This window comes from Peromyscus californicus, unplaced genomic scaffold (genome assembly GCF_007827085.1).
Source record: "Peromyscus californicus insignis strain IS unplaced genomic scaffold, ASM782708v3 Scaffold_4__1_contigs__length_199733344, whole genome shotgun sequence".
NCBI lineage: Eukaryota > Metazoa > Chordata > Mammalia > Rodentia > Cricetidae > Peromyscus > Peromyscus californicus.
The window spans coordinates 63,118,282-63,137,907 of record NW_026294562.1 but is presented as its reverse complement, the minus strand read 5'-3'; the positions used below and the strand labels follow the sequence as shown (position 1 = coordinate 63,137,907).

At 47.6% G+C, this 19,626-nt stretch overlaps 1 protein-coding gene across 3 annotated transcripts; it reads right to left on the bottom strand.

The window, feature by feature from the left end:
* Positions 1 to 283: 283 nt before the first annotated feature.
* Caly (calcyon neuron specific vesicular protein) lies at positions 284 to 14,376 on the bottom strand. Of its 3 annotated transcripts, none has more exons than XM_052713027.1 (6): positions 14,209 to 14,376; positions 5,206 to 5,365; positions 3,897 to 4,007; positions 2,468 to 2,581; positions 730 to 1,111; positions 284 to 441 (listed from the first exon to the last, which is right to left on the bottom strand). In XM_052713027.1, exons 2-5 carry the CDS (start codon positions 5,338 to 5,340, stop codon positions 776 to 778), a joined length of 696 nt encoding a protein of 231 aa, XP_052568987.1. In that variant the 5' UTR covers positions 5,341 to 5,365; positions 14,209 to 14,376; the 3' UTR covers positions 284 to 441; positions 730 to 775. The 3 variants fall into 3 exon arrangements, with proteins under 3 accessions (XP_052568987.1, XP_052568988.1, XP_052568989.1); XM_052713028.1 differs by lacking the exon at positions 14,209 to 14,376 and adding an exon at positions 13,848 to 13,982; XM_052713029.1 differs by lacking the exon at positions 14,209 to 14,376 and adding an exon at positions 13,337 to 13,465.
* Between the last annotated feature and the right edge of the window lie 5,250 nt (positions 14,377 to 19,626).

Genomic DNA, 19,626 nt, shown 5'->3' with positions numbered 1-19,626 from the left:
AGGACAGTCCTGTTTCATGGAGAGGCTCCAGAACCAGACCCAGCACCAGGTAGATGATAGGTAGGTGCAGCAGAAGGTAGGTAGATCTTCGGGCAGTCAGGGGCCACCCTAATTCCCCTGAGTGGCTTATTCCATTGTGACCAGTGCCCTTAGGCCAGGCTGGAGTTGGGGAAGGGCAAGGCCTATTCTTCTTCCTCAGAAGCAGGCACCCTCAGGTGTCCTCCTAGGTTTGGGGACTAATGAAAATGCTCACACAAGCTGCAACCAAAAGAGAAACCCAGACTCAGGTGGATGTGAATCTTTACTTACAGAAAAGCAGCAGAGCCAGAGGCCCACCAGGGACAGGGGCTTCAGCGGGGTGCTGTGGGGCAGGAGGACAATCACTGGGGGGGGGGGAAGCATCAGGAGGTGCACAGGTTTTCAAGTAGCTTGTGGGGGACGCTGTGAAGACAGAAGGGTCAGAGTGAAAGGGACAGAGGACTGGTGTGCTGGACAGGAAAGACAAGCCCTGTGCACAGACCTGGAGGTAGCCTCGAGAAAGGGTGCACATCTGGGTGGGCGTCTGGGTCTGGTAGGATGTAGTGAGGGATATAGGGAAATGGGGGAGGGGTGCGGGGCGGAGAAGCGCGGGGAAGGGCGTGAGAGATGGGTAGGGTAGGGCAGGGTAGGGCAGAGCAAGCTTGTGACCCTGCGAGCTAGCTAGCCCCTGTTTAGAAGGGACACACTTACCCCAGTCACTGGCGGAGGGGAAGGGGGCAGGGGAACGGGACGACAGTCACTGGGGTGCCTGGGACGGCATGCCCTCTGTCTTCGGTGGGTCTCCTTCCTCTCTCATGGCCGAAGGCTTTCCTGATGGCTCTATGCTGGATGGCTCCGTGCCCGCTGCCGCTGCCGCTGCAGTGGACACAACCACCGCCGCTGGGGTGGGGCCCTTATGCTCTTCCTTGGGGAGCCGGTAGCTGTTCCCCCAGATGGCGGGCATCTCGGTGACATGCTTGCGGTTCACAGGGTAGGCCCCGAGGGCTGCCAGGATGTTGCGGTGGCGATCTTGGTTATCGGTGTCCATCTCCGTGTAGTACATCTCCAGGGTCAGCGGGGTGCAGATCTTGTGCTGTAGCAGAGGCATGTTTCGGGCCGGCAGGGGGATGGGGAATCATAGTGAAAGAAGAGGAGGAGGAAGGGTCATAATTAAAAACCCACAAAGGTGGCTTTGGCTTCCGGTCAGAGGGTCAGAGCCTGAGGCTCCTTGGAGAAGGGGGTGGTGTGGTGTGGGGCCTCCACCGGCGAGGAGTCTTTTAGAACTATGCTGTGTGGGAAAGGTGGATAGCACAGACTGGTGTGGGGAACCATGCTTGTAATCCCGGCACTGGAAAGGTTGAGGCAGGAGGATTAATGGGAGCTGGAGGCTGGTATGGGCTACATAGTGAATTCCAGAACAGCCAAAGCTAAAAATGTCTCCCCTCCCCGGAAAAAAAAACCAGCAGCCGGACTTCAGTGCCTCTGTGAACTCCATCTCAGAGACCAGAGGATTAAGGGAAAAAAAGGAGGAGATATTACTTGTAAAATAGGAAACACTTTAAAAAATATTGAAATTTATAACTGTCATTAATAGAGTTGAGATTTTTAAAGTAGAAGGAAATATTTACTAAGTATGCAGAAAGCACTGATGTCCATAATACATTTAAAAGTCTCTCACATGGGCCAGTGGTAGTAATACATGCTTTAATCCCTTGGGAGGCAAAGACACTATCTCTGTGAGTTCCAGGCCAGCCAGGGCTACACGTGAGACCCTATTTCAGGGGGAAAAAAAAATCAAAGAAACAAACCTCTTAAAGTCTAAGGAAAAGACAAAAGGGCTCAGTAAAGAAACCCGCTAAGTGCAGGTAGGGCTCCTGCAGTTCTGCTGGCACCTCCTACTTCAGTTTAGATGAAAACAAAAACAAAAATAACAAAAAAATAAACAAAAACCCCTCCTCTCTCTGTTTTCAAATTTTATTTTGTGTGTCTGTAACTGTGCTTGAGTTGGCTGGAGGAGGTCTCCCTGAGACAGGGTCTCTCACAGAACCTGGAACAAGCCTTTGCAAGTGTCTTGCTCTGTCACCTCACAGTGCTGGGGTTACAGGCAGTCACATCTGGCCTTTTACATGGGTTCTGGGGATTTGAACCCAGGTCCTCATGCTTATACAGCCCGTGCTTTTCCCTATGAGCCATTACTGTGGCCCTAAAACCACCTTTTTCTAGGAAAATTTCAAAAGATGGGATCTTGGTATGTTCTGGGAAGTAAGGGGATCAATCACACAGGGATAGTCTTGTCATTTAGAAGGAACCCCAGGGGTGTGAGAAGGGAAGCATCCTCCCTTGATGCTACCACAGAAAGCCCTCCACATCCTGGCATTGACTAGAGACCATAGGAGGACCATGGTGGTCTCTACTGTCCCTGCCCTGGTCTTTGGTCCCTGAGGCTTACCCGAAGCAGGAAGCCATCTGGGCAGGAGAACTGGTCATACCAAATGGCCTTGTACATGATCAGCACACAGCCCATGAGTGCCATGGCAAAGGCGATCATCCTTGCAGTGGGCACCTGGCAGAGAGAAAGGAGCAGAATTTAGTGCAGGTGAGCTACAGCGGGGCCAGCCTCCCTGAGGGAATGGCCCCTAAGTACTGGGGCTGGGCACAATGCCACTGCCCCTACATCTTGTCTCCTTCCTTGAGGTCAGCTCCAGAACCAAAGGTCCAGGAACTTTTCTTTGTAGGCCCAGCTTTGCTGGGATTATGGAAACATCCATGATCAGTTAAGTTGCACGCAGCCAATTGACCCAGAAGATGCTATTAGGAACTGGTTTGCACTGCCCATGTGGCCCGCAGAAGTTGGTTGTTGTGTGATATTTTGTTTGTGTTCTGACAAATAAAGCTTGCCTGGAGATCAGAGGGCGGAGCTCGACACTAGTTAACCATAGAGGCCAGGCAGTGGTGGCACACACCTTTAATCCCAGCACTTGGAAGGAGGAAGCAGGAAGATCAGGAATTCAATGCCACCCTGTGCTACATGAGATTGATCCAGTCTAAAAGAGAAACAGAGCCCAGAGGTGGTGGTGCACACCTTTAATCCCAGCACTAGGAAGTGGAGAAAGCAATATAAGGTGGGTGGAGACAGGATCTCGACCCTGATTTGGTCTGAGAATTCATAGAGGTAAGAAGTTTCTAGTGGCTGCTGCTGTTTCTCTGATCTTTCAGCTTTCATCCTCGATATCTGACTCTGGGTTTTTAATTATTAAGACTAATTAGGATCACACTTCAGTTAGTGGTCACCACAGCAGGAGTATTGGGAGAGGAAGCAGTGTGTGTGCGTGCATGCGTGCTAGCACGTGTGTGTGTGTGTGTGTGTGTGTGTGTGTGTGTGTGTGTGTAACATCTAGTGAGGCAGGTGCATTAGTACCACCCTGGGTGGATCCAAAGAGCAGCACTTTCATTGAAGAAACTACGGGAAAGGGCAGGTGTTGCTTCTGAAAATGGAAAAGCATTAGAAATAGTCAGCTAAAAGTGATTATTAAACCATTACTGTTGTGGTTAAAAGAAGACAAAGAGGAGACATTTGCCAGATAAAAGGTAAAGCTCATATCAGTTTCACAGAAAGCCTGCAAGGAGGTAGAAAATGATGGGCTGGGAAACAGGTACTTCCCATGGAAAGTGTCTCCCAGGAGCTCAGGCTGCTCAGAAGAAGGCTGGGAGGATGGACAGCTAGGTGCCAGCCATCACTAGAGGTGACATCTGGGTAGGATTGATCTCTCTTGTCCCTAGGAGATCCAAGTGGGACCCAACCAGGCAAGCAAGACCTGAATTGCTCATCTAGCCTCTCCCCTGCTCTAACTTCCCACAGTGAGGGGTAACATACTTACTCTGCGTCCTTCCTCTGTTTGGCAGGCCAGCCTTTGACCCTCCAAATCTGCAAACTTCTTTGGCTGGTCTGAGGAGGTAAGCTGATAGTCTGTCTGTGTTTTGATGACCACCTAAAGGAAGAGACAATGTGGCATTGCTGGACAGCCGGCAGGGACCCAGGAAAGCCCTGAATTGAGGGGTTGGGGAGTTCCTCACTCTACAGGCGCCTTCCATCCAGGGTGCTGGCTCTCCTACATGAACTTCCCTCTCTGCTGCTCCATAGTCTGGCTCCTCTCCTTCAGGAGGTCTGACCTGACTTCTCTGATGGCTTCCAGAGTCTTGTGCCTCCAACTACATGGGGCTCAGACATGGGCAATTCTAGGCTGTCTGTATTCTTGAGGGCAAAGGATAGATCTTCCCTCAGCATTCATTGTTACAGTAAATGCAGCTGAAGCCCACCCAGATCATTGAAGAGCTATCCTGGGATCCTGAAGGGTCAGGCTAGGCCAGCCTGTGCTACTTTTTGCTTCTCACGACTTCTGCTGAAGGTCACCTATCCCCGCCCCCGTTCAGTCACCTGCCTATTTTGTGCCCTAACCTAGAGCCCTGCCCAGAAAAGAAAGAATGGTGTCTTAGTTTGGGTTACTATTGCTGTGATGAAATACCATGACCAAAAACAAGAAGGGGAAGAAAGAGTTTATGTGGCTTACACTTCCACATCATTGTCTATCATTGAAGGAAGTCAGGACAGGAACTCAAATGTCTGGAATCCGGAGGCAGAAGCTGATGCAGAAGCCATGGAGGAGAGCTGCTTCCTAGCTTGTTCCCCATGGCTTGCTCCTCATACTTTCTTATAGAACCCAGGACTGCTAGCCCAGGGATGGCACCACCCACCATGGGCTTAGCCTGCCCCATCAGTCATTAAGAAAATGCTCTGTAGGCTTGCCTACAGCCGGATCTTATGAAGCATTTTCTCAATGGAGCTTTCCCCCTCTCAGATGACTATAACTGCTATCAAGTTGACATCAAACCAGCCCACACGAGTGGCAACTGCAACTTGCTGGTCCCTGTTAGATTACATCACAGTCTGAGTGCTTAAATTCTGAGGAATCCAGTGGTTAGTTTACCCTGTTTCAGATGAGGTAGGAGCTCTGGATATGAGAGAGCTAGCCATGAGGTCACACTTGTCAGTGGTTAGTTTGGATTTTTGCCCAGCTTGGCCTATTCTCAGGGCACTTTGGAGGAGGCAACATCTGCATAAACCTTACCCACACCTCTTTGTCCCTAGGCAGTCTGAGAAAGCCTCCCGCACTGACTCAGGCTACTCACCTGGTCAGAGAATGATGGCTGGAGCTGGCTGACATCCAGGGGACTGATAAGAGGGACACTGTCCATGGCAGCCCCATCCTGGCCTCCTGTCTCCTTGCCTGAATTCCCAGAGAAGCTGAAGCCCAGCTTCACCATGGTGGATGGTGGTCCTTGTCCCAGCCTAGAAACAGCGTTAGAGTCACCACTTATGAGTCATCCTATGGACAGCCACATAGATAGATCTGGAGTAAGGACCCAAAATGGTCCCAACACTCCTCATACAAAATCCAGGGATTTGCTCAAGGTTTTACATCCCTTCCTGACCTCCCAGCAGTGCAGAATGGTGCCTCTGGCCAGAGACTATCTCAAAATAGAACTGAGGCATCTTCCTCCAGCCAGCCTGCTCTGGCATGTGCTTTAAGGACACATATTCCACTGGGAGGAAAAGATTCAGGGAGCAGTTGAGAGAGCTGGACTGCCAGACTAAGCAGGAGGCCCAGGTTAATGTGAATTTGTTAACTGTTGATATTTTAAAACAGAACAAAACACAACAAAGAACATCTATCCCATGCAATATGGGATATGTCCATATTAATTCCCATTGGTTGTCTATGTGAAATTCAAAGGAAGGTATCAAAAGTATGCAGTCTGGTGGTGCAGGAAGACCAGGCCTTTGGTGAGCTGAGCTTGCATCCTGCCAGTCAGGTAGTGATTGCAGTCTGGAGGAGGGTGCAGGTCCCACTGACTCCGGGTAAGTGCAGAATAAACATGTTCAAGGCTGGAGAGATGGCTCAGCAGTTAAGAATGCTTGCTGCTCTTGCAGAGGACCTAGGCTGGGTTTCTAGCATCCATACAAAGTGAGGACATAGGCTGGGTGGTGGTGGCACATGCCTTTAATCCCAGCACTTGGGAGGCAGAGCCAGGCGGATCTCTATGAGTTCAAGGCCAGCCTGGTCTACAGAGTAAGATCCAGGACAGGCACCAAAACTACACCGAGAAACCCTGTCTTGAAAAACAAAACAAAACAAAACAAAAATGCCTTCACAACTTCCTGTAACTCTGGTTCCAGGGGATCTGCTGCCCTCTTCTGGCCTCCACATGTTTCTGAATGCATGTAGTATACATACACACAGACATACAAATGTAAACATAATAAATAAACAAATATTTTTTTTGTTTTGTTTTGGTTTGTTTTTTTTTGAGACAGGGTTTCTCTGTGTAGTTTTAGTGCCTGTCCTGGATCTCGCTCTGTAGAGCAGGCTGGTCTCGAACTCACAGAGATCCACTTGGCTCTGCCTCCCAAGTGCTGGGATTAAAGGCATGCGCCACCACTGTCCGGCAAATAAATATTTTTTAAAAAGGAGTGTACACTCTGATCTTGTGGCTGCTCTCTGTGGGGAAAGGATCTCTAAGCTGACAGATGGAAAGTGAAACATTCCATTATTAAAACCCTCTCGGAACTGTGTGTGGTGGTGCTTGCTTTTATTCCTGGCTCTTGGGAGGCAGAGGAAGGTAGATCTCTGAGTTCGAGGCCAGCCTGTTCTATACAGCAAGCTCCAGGCCAGCTAGTGATGCACAGTGAGACCTTGTCTCAAAAAATAAAATAAAATACTACAAAACAAAACAACCTCCCATCTTACATAGAACTCCAATCTCAGACAAAGTCATGCCAAAAAAGGTAACCATTTTAAAAAGGAAATGCTGCCAATGTGTTGCAAAATTTCCAGAGAAAGAACAAAGGAGCCCTCATCAGCTCCTGAGGTAACCCCTCCTGGCCCCTTCACAGCTCTCAAGCACATTGGGAGGGAGGAAATCACAGGTCAGCCCCACCCACAAACGGTGGAGACTTTAAGTGAAACCTAAGCAAGCTGAGTTCAGCAAAAAAAAAATAAGTTGTGTGTAAGAACCAGGGAGGCTCTATAGCAGGGGGGACCCTAGGATGACTGTGGCTTATAATAAGTTTTGGTTTTACTCAATTACTGGGCAAGCCTCCATGAAACATTTCACAATTAGGATAAGAATTTATACTGTATCAAGCTGATAATAGAAAAATAAATAAAAAGGTGAAAAACAAAACAAAGCAAAACGTTGTGTGTATTCTGGTGCGAAATTTTGAAGACAATTCCATGGGGCTGGGAGATGGCTTAGTCGGTAAAGCACTTGCTATGCAAGCACGAGGACCTTGTTCCGACCCCCGGCACCCACAGAGAAGCTGGGCCAGTGGCTTGCGTCTGTAACCACAGGGCTGGGAGGAAATGGGCAGAGACATGTGGATTTGGTGGCCCAACACAGCCAGCTTGCCAGCATAGCTGAAACGGAGAGCTTGAAGTTCAGTGAGAGACACTGTCTCAAAAAATAAGGTGCAGAGTCATAGGGGAAAACACCCAAAGTGACCTACATACACACGGGTGAGTGTACTTGAACACACAGGCACATATCACACACACACACACACACACTGGAGCTGGAGAGATGGTTCAGTAGTGAAGAGCACTTGTTGCTCTTGCAGAAGACCTGGGTTCAGTTCCCAGCACCAACGTGGTGGCTCAAAATAGTTTATAAAACCAGTTCCGGAGAGCTGACACCCTCTTCTGACCCCTACAGGCACCAGACACATAAGTGGTGCACATACATACATGTAGGCAAAACGTTTACTCTGACACACAAAATAAGATAAATCTAAATTAAACAAAATAAGAAGGGAGCCGGGCGGTGGTGGCGCACGCCTTTAATCCCAGCACTCGGGAGGCAGAGCCAGGCGGATCTCTGTGAGTTCGAGGCCAGCCTGGTCTCCAAAGCGAGTTCCAGGAAAGGCGCAAAGCTACACAGAGAAACCCTGTCTCGAAAAACCAAAAAAAAAAAAAAAAAAAAAAAAAACAAAATAAGAAGGGATTGGAGAGATGGCTTAGCCGTTGAAAGCACTGGCTGCTTTTACAGAGGTCCTGGGTTCAGTTCCTAGCATCCACATAGTGACTCACAACCATCCATAATTCCAGTTTGAGAGGATCTGATGCCCTCTTCTGACCTCCACAAGCATGAGACACCCACATGGTACTCAGACATACATTCAGGTAAAATACCTATACAAATAAAAGAAAAAATTTTAAAAATAAGAAAAGCTGGTTGTGGTGGCATATGCCTTTAATTCTAGCACCTGGGAGGCAGAGTTCCAGGACAGCCAGGGCTACAAAGAGAAATCCTATTTCAAAAAACAAAACAAAACAAAAACCCAAACCAAACCAACCAACCAACAAACAAAAAACAACAAAAACCCAAAAAATCAACCCCTCCAAAACCAAATAAATAAGTAAATATAAAAAATAAAGTCAGACAGCGGTGGTTCATGCCTTTAATCCCAGCATTTGGGAGGCAGAGGCTGGAAGATCTCTTTGAGTTTGAGGCCAGTCTGGTCTACATATTGAGTTCCAGGACAGTCAAGGCTACACAGAGAAACCCTGTCTTGATATTCCCCAATCCCCCCATGTCCCCCTCCCCCAGAAAAAAAAGAAAAGAAAGAAAAAAAAAAAGAAAAGCTATCTCTTCATTAACAGCCTAAAGGAGATAATCATCTGGGTGGTTTTATCAGGAGTCAAAAAGATATTTGGTTTGACTTGAAGTTCATTCACAAATTAAAAAAATTTGTTTGCACAATGAGGGCAGAGGGAGAATGTTCTGAAACTCCATGAAGGTTAGACACACAAAAAACCCAACAGATTAATGAACATAAGTTTTGTTATTATTTTTTTTTTTTATTTTGTCTTTTGAAACAGAGTCTCATATAGTCCAGGCTGACTTTGAATTTCTAATCCTCCTTCCTCAGATTCCTGAGTCCTGGATTACAGCTGTGCATCATCACATATGGCTTGAATTTGGGCCTTCTGTTTTGGAGACCATGGAGATGTAGATGACCTGGGCTGATGTGGTGATTTGCATAAGAATGGCCTGCATAGGCTCATATAGTTGAATTCTTAGTCACTAGGGAGTGTCACTATTTAAAAGGATTAGAAGGATTAGGGGCTGTGACCTTGGTGGAGGAAGTGTGTCACTGGGAGTGAGCTTTGAGGTTTCAAAAGCCCAAGCCAGGCCCTGTGTCTCTCTCTCTGCCTGTGAATCAGGATGTAGCTCTCAGCTGCTTCTTCACTACCATGCCTGCCATTCCTGCTGCCATGCTCCTCTTCATGATGATAATAGACTAAACCTCCAAAACTGTAAGCAAGCCTTCAATTGAATGCTTTCTTTTGTAAGAGTTGCCTTGGTCATGGTGTCTCTTCACAGTAATAGAACAGTGACTAACACAGCTGATGAAGTCCCAGAAACTGTGGTCCTGCGTGCTCAGCCAGCACAGTTTCACCAGGCGAAGGAACCAGGCCAGAGGTCCAGAGGGCAGTGCAGAGTATTCATGGGTGAAATAGCTTTTGTGTTTAAATGCAAAGACAAATCCTCCACATAAAAAATGAAAGAGTCCAGGGTCAGTGAGATGGCTGAGTGGGTAAGAGCACTTGCTGCCAAGTCGGAAAACCTGAGTTCAATCCCCAGGACTCTCCTGGTAGAAGGAGAAAACTGCCTCATGCAGTTGTGCTCTGACTTCCACATGTGTGCTATGCTCACTCACACACAATAAATAAATGCAATAAAAAATTTGAAGGGCTCAGTGGTTAAGAGTACTGGCTATTCTTCCAGAGGACCTCTGTTTAGTTCCTAGCACCCACAAAGCAGCTCACAGCTGTCTCTAACACCAGTTCTAGGGGATCCAATGGTCTCTTCTGAACTCCAAGGGTACCAGAAATACATGTGGTGCACACACAAACATACATGTAAAACACTCATACACACAAAAATTTTAAAATGACAAAGTCCAGTTAAACTTAAGTTCTTAGAAAGCAGATATATTTCTATGTCAGTGGCAAAAATATTTTTGAGAAAAAAGTGTGTTAAAAATTTTTTATTATTTTTAATTATATGTGTCTATGTGCAAATTTATTTTATTATGTTTTGCCTGAGTGTATGTCTGTGTCCACTTGCAGAGGTCAAAAGAAGGCGACACATTCCCCCCGAACTGGAGTTTGTGTGTATCTATCTATTCATGCAGTTGTCCTCAGAAGCTAAAGGTATCAGATTCTCTGGAACTGAAGTTACAGGAAGCTGGGAGCTGCCTGATGTGGGTGCTTAGAATGCAACTTAGGTCCTCTCTGCTCTCAACCACTGAACTATCTCACTAGATCCAGTTTTTTTTTTTTTTAAATGAAGTTGGGTCTCACTATACAGTCCTCTATAGTTCAAGGCTGATCTTGAACTCAAGAGCATCTTGCCTCAGCCTCCCCATGGTAAGCCAGCTAAGATTCTATTTAAATGGTTTCAAAGCCCAGGACAGAGATTATGGGCAAGTGCTCCACATAGAAAGCCATGAAATATTGACTGGGGGCCAAGGAACATCGGAATCTTCCATCAGATAGGGAAGACTCTCTAGGGCAGACTTTGGAGGTCTTTATGCTTAAACATCTCTGACTGTATTTGTAGAATCAACAACTCCCAATCAAAATTTCCAACAAATTTGTTTATGAATTGCTAATAATAAAGCTGATTGGCCAACAGCAGGGCAGAAAGAGATTGGGCAGGGCAGTCTGACACAGGGAGAATGCTGGGAGAGAAAGGCCGAGTCAGGGCAGTCAAGAGAGATGCAAGCCAGCGCCCAGAAAGCAAGATATGCTAGAGGACAGGTAAAACCACGAGCCACATGGCCATACATAGATTAATAGAAATGGGTTAATTTAAATGTAAGAGTTAGCTAGTAACAAGCCTGAGCTATCTATCAGCTGAGCATTTATAGTTCATATTCAGTCTTTGAGTTGGTTATTTGGGATCGGGCGTTAGGACAGGAAATCCCACTTACAATGAACTTGAAACATCAAAATTTTATGTATAAGGTAGAAAGACAGGAACACACAGATGTCTTGACAAAAGAAATCTATCTGCTTGGTGCTTGCCTTGAACACAGCAATGTACATTAGTGCTGCTGATGCCTTGTGGAGAGAAACACATTTGACACATTCTGTATATTAACCTCAGTTAATAGCAGAGAGGCTGCTTGCGTCTTAAAGTCCACTTGGAGTGAAGCAGATTTCATCACTACATGCATATTTGGACACACATAATGAGCACACATGTGTGTACATACAATGCACACATGAACACAAGAATTTACTCTGGGTGCGTGAATATGGAAAACTGAGACAACAAAGCACTTCCGAGACAATGCAGGAGAATGTTTCCAATCTCAGGAAGAGAGAGATTTCACCAGCAACATCCAGATTTCACCGGATTTCCTTTCATACGAGGAAATCTCAATAAAATTATCTTCCATGTTGAAATTAAAAACCCCTGCCTATCAAGACAAGACCTTTAAAGAGGAGAAACAGAAACCTTAACTGGGCAATATTTACAATGCACAAGTGACAACAGGATGTTGTGGGTCAACTGATGTCCCCACAAAGAGGACACCAAGTTTTAACTCTTACTATCTGTGAAAGAGACTTTATTTGAAACAGTCCTTAGAGTTGTAATGGAGTTAAGATGAAGTCTTATTAGAACTGGTAGGGGCGGGCGGGTTATTCCACTGTGGGCAGATGGAGGCAGGCTGTAGTGACGCAGATGCTATCCAAAGACTGCTCAGGACAGCAGAGACTGGAAGGAGCAAAGGAAGACCCTCTGGAAGCTTCAGCAGAAGCAGGGCTCTGCTGAAATCTGCTTTTGGACTTCTTGCCTCCAGGATGGTAAAAGTTGTAGTTATTTTGGACAGCCACCCTCGGAAGGCCAGCTGCCCTCCAGACCTGCAGATAACCACTGCTGCTCCCTCTCTACTGGCGGGGCCACATAGATGTGACAGCCCCGAGGAACACAGAGGAGATGGTGTTTCAGAGCTGTCCAGTGTTAGGGACAGCTGGGTGCAGAACTTCCCAGGGCAAGAAAGTAGAGAAGGAAGGCTGGGTAGGGGATGAGGGAGGTATGGCTACGAGGAGGAGGGGAAAAAATAGCATCTACACTCTCTCCCCCATCTCAGGCGGGCCCTCGAAGACACTGGTCCCTCTGATGTGTGTTACACCTGTGACCTTCCGCCTGGCCCAGCCTTTACAGAGATCAGGCAGTTGTCAACAAAGAACCTCTTTAAGAGGTGGATCCAGTCCTAAGGAGGGAGCTGGCTCTATCTACGTTGGCCCTGGGTACGTGGGAAATCGGATGGCTTAGGGGCAACCCGATGGGCATTGTGATAGAGATGGACCGGAAATTATTATAAAGAACATAAACGGCTGGCCAGGTGATACACGGAGGCAAAAGAGCCAGGAAAATGGAAACCGACAGAAGATGGCGTCCTCCCCACGCATTCCAGTCTCTACTACCATCAGCAAGAGACCCCTCCCTCCCTTCCTTCAAAATCCGCCTTCGGTTGCCACGGTGACGCAGCCGAGGGCTAGTTTACGTCACCGTGGGTTCCCATGGCAACGGAGGCAGTCCCCCCCCCCCCAGCACCATGTCAAGTTTCTAGTCCTCCATAGCTAGGCAGAACATCGCAAACCAAGGGCTCTGTGTAGAAAACTCTCCCCTCCTCTCAGCACACCAAAAGAGTCCATTCTGGATCTTGGGGACACCCGCTGGGAGATGGCAGGGGTCATAAAGCTTTAGAATCAGGAAGGCGTCCCAACACCACCCGCGGGTCCTTCCTCCATCCTACTCTGTCATTTTGTCTCCTAAGGATTTGCTGCTCATTCGCAGTGCTCTCTGGGGGGCGGGGCGGGGCATCTCTGGTCACGATCTAGGGGTTGCGCACAGACAGGATGTTGACGGACAAACGATGAGGGATGCGGACTCTTATTTGAAAGCCCATAAAAGCTGGGCTAGAGGTCACAGACTCACTTTCACACGCACTCTTTCATGCTGCGTCACACGGAAGGGCATGTTGGTGCAGACTCCTGCCCTCGTCCTGCTCCCCAACCAACCCCACGCCACAGCCCTGCCGCAGCGCCCACCCTGGTCTGCTTGCATCCCAGTCCTGTAGGTAGTGGTTTGCCTCTAGTTTTAAGGGCTGTTGTTCTGCGGGGGCCCAAGCAAAGGGGGACAGAGAGGAGGTACACGGTTACTCGCAGTTCCCCACACTCACCAGCCACCTGTGGCCCAGCATCCGGAGCCAGCCGAGCCGCGGCAGGTGGTTTGAGACAAGTGGCTGCCCTACCTCCTACCCTCCTCGAACCTTCACGCAGCGACCCCCATCATGCCCTCCTATGCGCAGACAGCAGACAGACTCAATGCTCTGGTCAACACCCCTTCTGCTGACCTCTTTCTCCCCATCCGGCTGTTTCCCCTTTTCTTCACCCCACCCCCACAGCAGATGGAACCGAACAGGAGCTGAGATTCGTGCCCCTGGGCCACCTTGGGGATGTACAGCTCCCACTGGCTCTCCCGGACCTGCAGAGGTGGAGCCAGCCCACAGGGAGGGGGCTGCAGTCACCATGAACTGGGTGGGCTGAGGTCCAACTGTCCCACTGCCTCTGCTACCCTACTGTGCCCAGGATGGGGAATTCCAGCCTCATATGAGATTTGTGCTGTCTGAGTAGCCATAATTCTTTATAATGTCCAGGCTGCCATTGACCTGTAGGGGTTTCTCGACATACCTCGAGGTCTAGGGACCACTCCACCTCAAGTCAGCAGAGCTTCCCCCAACTGTCCCGAGAGGTCTAATGATCATCCTCCACCCAAGCCAGCAGGGCCAGCCCGATTTCTAGTGGAGACGGGGAGGAGATGGCTGTGCTCCATCGCTCTGGCAGCCATCAGGTTAGCCAAATTACTCCCACATAGACTCTCATCCCCTACACCCATATCCTTGCACATACATCCCACACGCGCACACTCGCACACTCTTGCACCCGCTCCCCCATCTTCACACCTCTCACATCCCTGCACCCTTGCACACCCACGCACACATTCTGGCCCCCTCGTCCCCATTCCAAAAGGAGAAACGTGGAAATGGCTCACAGGCAGCTCACAGGCAGTTGCTGCAGGACGCAGTCGCGGGAGGACGGGGATGCGGTGTGGATGCGGAGGATGCAGTTCCAGACGCTTCACCACCAGGCGGGGCGGGCAAGGGGCTGGAGCCTGAGAACGAGGCTGTGGTTGCCATGGAGATGCAGGCTGGAGGAGGGACCACTGTGACTCAGGTGGCCTCACACCCCCTCCCACAGCAGGACTCTGCACTGTCTTTAATCACAATCACACACCTGACACACACACTTCACACACCTCTGACACGCATTTCACATATCTGATACACACTTCACCTCTCTCCATCTCACATCCTGCTAAGACACACCTCACACACACTTTGCACCCCTGACACAAAGCATGTGGAGTCATACACCACACCAGATCTCACACTTCATCACTTTGCTGCAGGGTGCAGACACCAAACCAGAGGAGCCCTGGCTGCTCCTCTAGCTGAGATTCCTGGATTTAAGGAGGATCCAGAACCTTCCCCTGACCATCTCACAGTAGAGCCTGGGGTCAGGACAGCTGAGGTTGGCCTCTTGCCTGGAGGGTACTCCTCTAGGTGCCAGTGTCTGAACTCCTGGGCTGGAAGCTTTCCTAGGACTGGCCTTGTCTATTTTGGTCACTGTTGTCTGTGTATAATATACTGTACATAATGCCAGTATGCAGAAGGCACTGGACAGATGTTTGGTTGAGTGTATGCCATGCGTCACCCAGGACATCTCTAGTGGACATGCTTCTCCATGAATGGTGGTGAACAGTGAGTGCACTCTGTACCCAGAGCTCAGTCTTGCTGTTAACTGGAATATTGTTGCAGTCATGCATCGTGATTTGTTCATGGACAGATGTCTGGGTTGTTCTCCTTTGTGTCTGTTGCTTGAAATGTAACAACATCCCTGACCAAGTCTTTGTTAGTTATTACTCTTGGGTAGATGCTGGGAACTGTTGTGAGCTGCCAATGTGGGTGCTGGGAACTGAGCTCTGGCTCTCTCTGAGAGTGCCAAGTGCCATCTCTCCAGGCCCAACACTATTTTACACTCTTGTCAGCGGTGTAGAGGAGCCCTATTTGTCCATAGCCACCATTTATTATTGTCTTATAATAGACACTGACACCAGCCTGCCAGCTGGCCAGAACAAACTACCGCAGATGGTTAGTCTTATTATTCTGGAGGCCAAAGCTCTGAGATCAAGGTGCTGGTGCGGGTCCTGCTGATACCCTGTTCCTTGACTTGTGTAGACAGTGTCTCTGTCACTGTCCCAATTTCTTCTAAATAGGACACCAACCATACTGGATTAGGGCCTACCCCACTTACCCCATTTTAAATTAACTACTTATCCACTTCCTCCTTCTCCTCCTCTTCTTCATCTTCCTGTTCCTCTTCCCCTTCTCCTCATCCTTCTTCTTGAGACAGCATCTCATGTAGCCTTGTTGGCCTTGAATTCTCTGTGTATCCTAGAATAATGATGAATTCCTGGTCTTCTTGACTCCACTTCTTGAGTGCTGGGATTACAGCTATGCACCACCATACCCATTTATGTGGTCCTCATAAATGACTGGGACTCAGGTCTCTGTGCATGTTTGGCAAGCATTCTACCAACTGAGCTACATCCTTGCACTAGTCAGTGTTCTCGAAAGGAACAGAGCTGATAGAAGGAATATACACGTATGTATGAGATTTATAAGATTGGCTGGGAGTATGTGATCCTGGTAGTCCAACAATGTTGTCTCACATCGGAGGCTGAGAATCCAGTGATTTTTCAATCCGTGCGGCTGGATGTCTCAGCAGTCCCAAGTTGGTTCTGGAAGCCTGGAGGACTCCTGAAGAGCTGCTGATATCCAGTCTGTGTTGGAATCCAGAAGTTGCTTCTGACGCCAAAGCAACAGGATAGACGAACTTGTCAGTGAGTTAGGGCAAACAAGCAAAAGGTGAAGTTTCTTTCTTCCATGTCCTTTTACTTGGACTGCTACCAAGATTTAGGGCTTTTCTTCTTGTACTCAGCAGCTTGGGTTTTAATTGATCCCAGATGCAGTCAAATTGATGACCAAGATTATTCATCAAAATCCTCAACTCTTGTGCTGGCTAAATTTATGACACCTTGACACAAACTTCTGAGAGGAGGAAACCTTGATTAAGGAAATGCTTCCACAAGATCGGGCTGTGGCCGGCCTGTAGAGCATTTTCTTAATTAGTGATTAATGGGGAGGGGCCAGCTCATTGTGGGTGGGGTCACCCTTGAGCTGGTGGTCCTGGGTTCTATAAGAAAATGGACTGATAATGCCATGTGGAGCAAGCCAGTAAGCAGCACCCCTCCAAGGCCTCTGCCTCAGCTCTGGTCTTCAGGTTCCTGCCCTGTTTGAGTGCCTGTCCTGACTTCCTTCAGTGATGAACTACAATGTGGAAGCTTATATAAGCCCATTAAACCCTTTCCTCTCCATCTTGCTTTTTGGTCATGGTGTTTCATCACAGCGGAAGAAACCCTAACTTAAGATAGCCCTGAACAGCCTTTTAAAAAGATCCTGTCTGCAAATACAGTCGCATTCTAAATGTTTAGGACTTCAGTGTAGGACTTTAGGGGAGACACAGTCCAGGCAGGAGCAATATCCTCCCAGGCATGCGTGGTGCACTTTGCCGTTTGCATCCATATTACTCTAACGACAGAAGCTCAGCACCTTCTCATGGGGCCGTTAGTCATCTGCATGTCTTCTTTAGTGAGAGATCAACTGAGATGTTCTAAATATTTTTCGGTGGGGCTGTTTGAGTTTTTAAGAGTTTTTTTTATTTTTATTTTTTTTTTGAGATAAAACAGTTTTACTGGCCATTGTCAGGCTATGCAAAAATCTAGAAATGATAAATTTTGCACAAAAACCCTCCAAATAAATAGTAAGCGGGAATGTAACAGCAATATGTAAATTTGCTGCTTTTCCCATGATATGAGGTTAGTAACATTTCTAAGGGTCTATCTGGTGTGAGGGTTGGTTTGGCTCACTGGCAAAAACCTTTGGAACCTTCAGCATGCCCGGGAGCTCTATAGACTCTGGCCAAATCCTTTGAGATTGCCAAGGAAGGTGTCCTTATGGCACTTGACTGTGCTGAGCCCCATCCACTCAGCTGTGAAAGCACTGTCCAGCTCCTAGTCCCAAAGGAAGTCTGCTAAGTGATCATAGGAGGTCCAGTCCAGATCCCTGTTGAGTGTGTATCTTAGTATCCTTCCACTCAGTCACCAGTGGCCTAAAAACTAACTTCTCTCATAGAGAAAATATCACAGCCTTTGTCCAACCTTGTCTTCTCAAAAAAAAAAAAAAAAAAAAAAAAAAAAAAAAGAGTTAAACAGGCTCCCTGGTAGGCAGACAGGGAGAGAGGCCATACCTCGCAGCTTCTTCCCCCTTCTGACCTGAGACAAAAGCCTTCCAATTTAAAACTTGTAGGCTTTTTCTCCCTTCAGCAGGCCCTGCCAATGGTCTGGTTCAACAAGTTCAAGGCCCCAGGACATGTTTACATAACAGTTACAGACCGATCAACCACCCTATCTTTCTTCAAACTTAGCAACCAACCATAACTTAGGGGAGGAAGACTCTCCAGAGACTTTAAAAATCCCAGTTCTAGAGAAGAGACTGCATTTTTGGCTTCCCAAGTCCTCCCTCTGCTTTGCTGAGGGTCTTGTTTTCTGTGTGTCTGCTGTATACGTGTGTGTCTCCTCACCCCCAATAACCATCTTTCTACAGCTGATGGTTCTCTCTGCTGCCGCCTGTGATGTTTGAGTTTCTCAGCTGCTACCTGCTACCTGCTGTGCTCAAGATTTTTTCCTGCCTCTCATTTCTTTTTGGGGGGGCAGGGAGTTCACAACAGGGTTTTTCTGTGTGTAGCCCTGGCTGTCCTGGACCTCGCTCTGTAGACCAGGCTGGCCTCCAACTCACAGAGATCCCCCTGCTTCTGTCTCCCGAGTGATGAGATTAAAGGCATGCACCACCACACCCAGCTGCCTTTCAATTCTTTAACTGGCAGAGAAGACCCCTAGACCTCTCAACAGTGGCAGTTCAGTACAAAGGTCTTCCTGCTCATTCTTTCCTGCTACAGCCATGAAATGAGGAGTCGGCCTTTGACCAGGCTCGTGTGCTTCAACCTCTGTCCTGGTCATCGGATGTTGATGGAATATTAATGTTGTTAATTATTAATTATTAGAAGTAGTTATTAATGTTGAAAGCAAAGGTGTCTCTCTCCCCAAGCAACTGCACTGATTTGTTTTCTGTCTTGTTCATTTCCAGCTCTCTGCGTCTGGCATCTTGGCAGGGAACTCAAGCTTCTGGATTTTCTTTTTCTCATTTCAGGAGTCAGGAGTTCATCAAAAGCCTTGTCTCTCTCTTCCATTTTTGGATAGGTATGCTTTGCTTGCACGACAATTTTCACCCCTCCCAAAGTTACATTATTAAGAGATTAAGGATAAAGATACCTTGGGGTATAATCTTATCTATGTAGACCAGGCTAGCCTTGAACTTGTTATTCTCTTGGCCTCGCCTCCTGAGTGTTGGGATTACAAATATTCTCCACAATGCCCAGTTCTTTCCTTTCTTTTTCTATCTATCTATCTATCTATCTATCTATCTATCTATCTATCTATCTATTTTTATGTAGTTGGAATTTTCTTTGGACTGCCAACCAGCTCCCAGATAAAGACACAGAGACATATTACTAATTTTGAATGCCTGGCCTTAACTTAGGCTTGTCTCAATGGCTCTTTTAACTTAATTTAACTTGCTTTTATTCATCTACATTTTGCCTCGGAGCATTTTTCTTATTATTCCTAGCCACTTCTGGAGTCACATGACTGAATGTGCTGTCACCAGTCAGGCAAAATGCTTAGTTATTCCAGGGCCTCATGTTTTACATAATCCGTGTGCAGTGTGGTCACATAATCTGCACACAGCGTGATCACATAATCTATGTGCATGTGTGGTTTAGCTATGTAAGCCCATATATACATGTGCCAGGTGACCTATAAAAGCAGGCTCTATCCACTCCCTGCTCTCTCTCCTTCTTGCTAGAAGTAGCGCACCCCCCCTCCCTGCACCTTTCTTTTCTGTAGGCCTATCCACCTCCATCCTTTCCCTTTCTTAATAAAAACTCTTATAGTGGGTTCTGTTATACCTTGTTTTCTCATGCCTGGTAAATAATGTTGCCAAATAAATAACAATTTTACTTTCCTTTCAGTCTGTATGTCCCACTTTCCTGCTTCCTCCGTGTCTGTCTGTCTGGCCCCTGGCATCTCCTTTTCTCTCTTCTTTTTCAAGCCTAAATTCCGCCTCCTACTTACTTTCCCTGCCTGGAAGTTCCACCTATACCTCCTCTCTCACTATTGGTCATTCAGGTTTTTATTAGGCCAATCAGACAGGCAAGGCAAAAACAGCAACAC

Coding starts and splice junctions, on each gene's coding strand:
- Caly (XM_052713027.1), bottom strand. CDS start 5,340: ATGGTGAAGCTGGGCTTCAGCTTCTCTGGGAATTCAGGCAAGGAGACA. Junction 2,582..3,896: donor AAACAGAGGAAGGACGCAGA/GTAAGTATGTTA, acceptor TCTCTCTGCCAG/GTGCCCACTGCAAGGATGAT. Junction 1,112..2,467: donor CAGATGGCTTCCTGCTTCGG/GTAAGCCTCAGG, acceptor CCTCTGCTACAG/CACAAGATCTGCACCCCGCT.